Genomic DNA, 640 nt, shown 5'->3' on the forward strand with positions numbered 1-640 from the left:
CAGCTGTTTGAACAAGTTCCTGAGGGTGCTCAGCTCCCGGGAGAGCTGCTCCACCTTCTTCTGCAGCCGCTCGTTCTCGGCCGTCAGTTCCAAGACTTTGTGCTGCGTCTCCAGGTTGCGCATTTTGGCTTTGTCGCGGCTCTTGCGCACCGCGATGTTGTTCCTCTCCCGCCGGAGCCTGTACTCGTCGCTGTGCTTGTCCACGCACTTCTTGGGCTTGTTCTTGCCCGCTGGGGGGGCGGGGCAGCCCCCGCCGGCGAAAACTGCCGCTCGGCACCGACTGGTAACCCAGGTAGGAGCGCACGGTGCTGCCGTAGGGTGAGGACATGCCCCCCGGTCCCGGCCCGGCTCCCCCTTCTTCCTTACGGGGCCCTTTGCAAGAGTCCAGGGTCTCGAAGACCGGCTCCACTTTGGTTTCCACGATCTGGGGCGGGAAGCAGCCCGGCAGCCCCCCCGGCTTGTGGCTCTGGCTGGCGCAGGGGTGGCTGTGCCGGGCGAGGCTGATGTAGGGGTAGTCGGGCTTCTTGCTCCCGCCGCTGCCTTTATAGTCCTCGGCGAAGAGATCGGAAAGGAAATCTTGGCCGCCGCCGCTGCTGCAGGGAGGCTCAAAGTTGCCCCCTGCTGCTGCCGCGGGAGGCGG

The 640-nt window shown here is 65.6% G+C and overlaps 1 protein-coding gene across 1 annotated transcript in view; it reads right to left on the bottom strand.

The window, feature by feature from the left end:
* The window catches only part of CEBPB (CCAAT enhancer binding protein beta), a 4,161-nt gene that overhangs the window by 1,561 nt on the left and 1,960 nt on the right, over positions 1-640 (bottom strand). Inside the window, 2 exon segments of the mRNA XM_035900842.1 lie at positions 5-262; positions 264-639. Of these exon segments, the coding sequence (XP_035756735.1) occupies positions 5-262; positions 264-639 (634 nt within the window).

The sequence above is a fragment of the Egretta garzetta genome, unplaced genomic scaffold (assembly GCF_000687185.1).
Source record: "Egretta garzetta isolate BGI_Z169 unplaced genomic scaffold, ASM68718v1 scaffold188, whole genome shotgun sequence".
Taxonomy (NCBI): domain Eukaryota; kingdom Metazoa; phylum Chordata; class Aves; order Pelecaniformes; family Ardeidae; genus Egretta; species Egretta garzetta.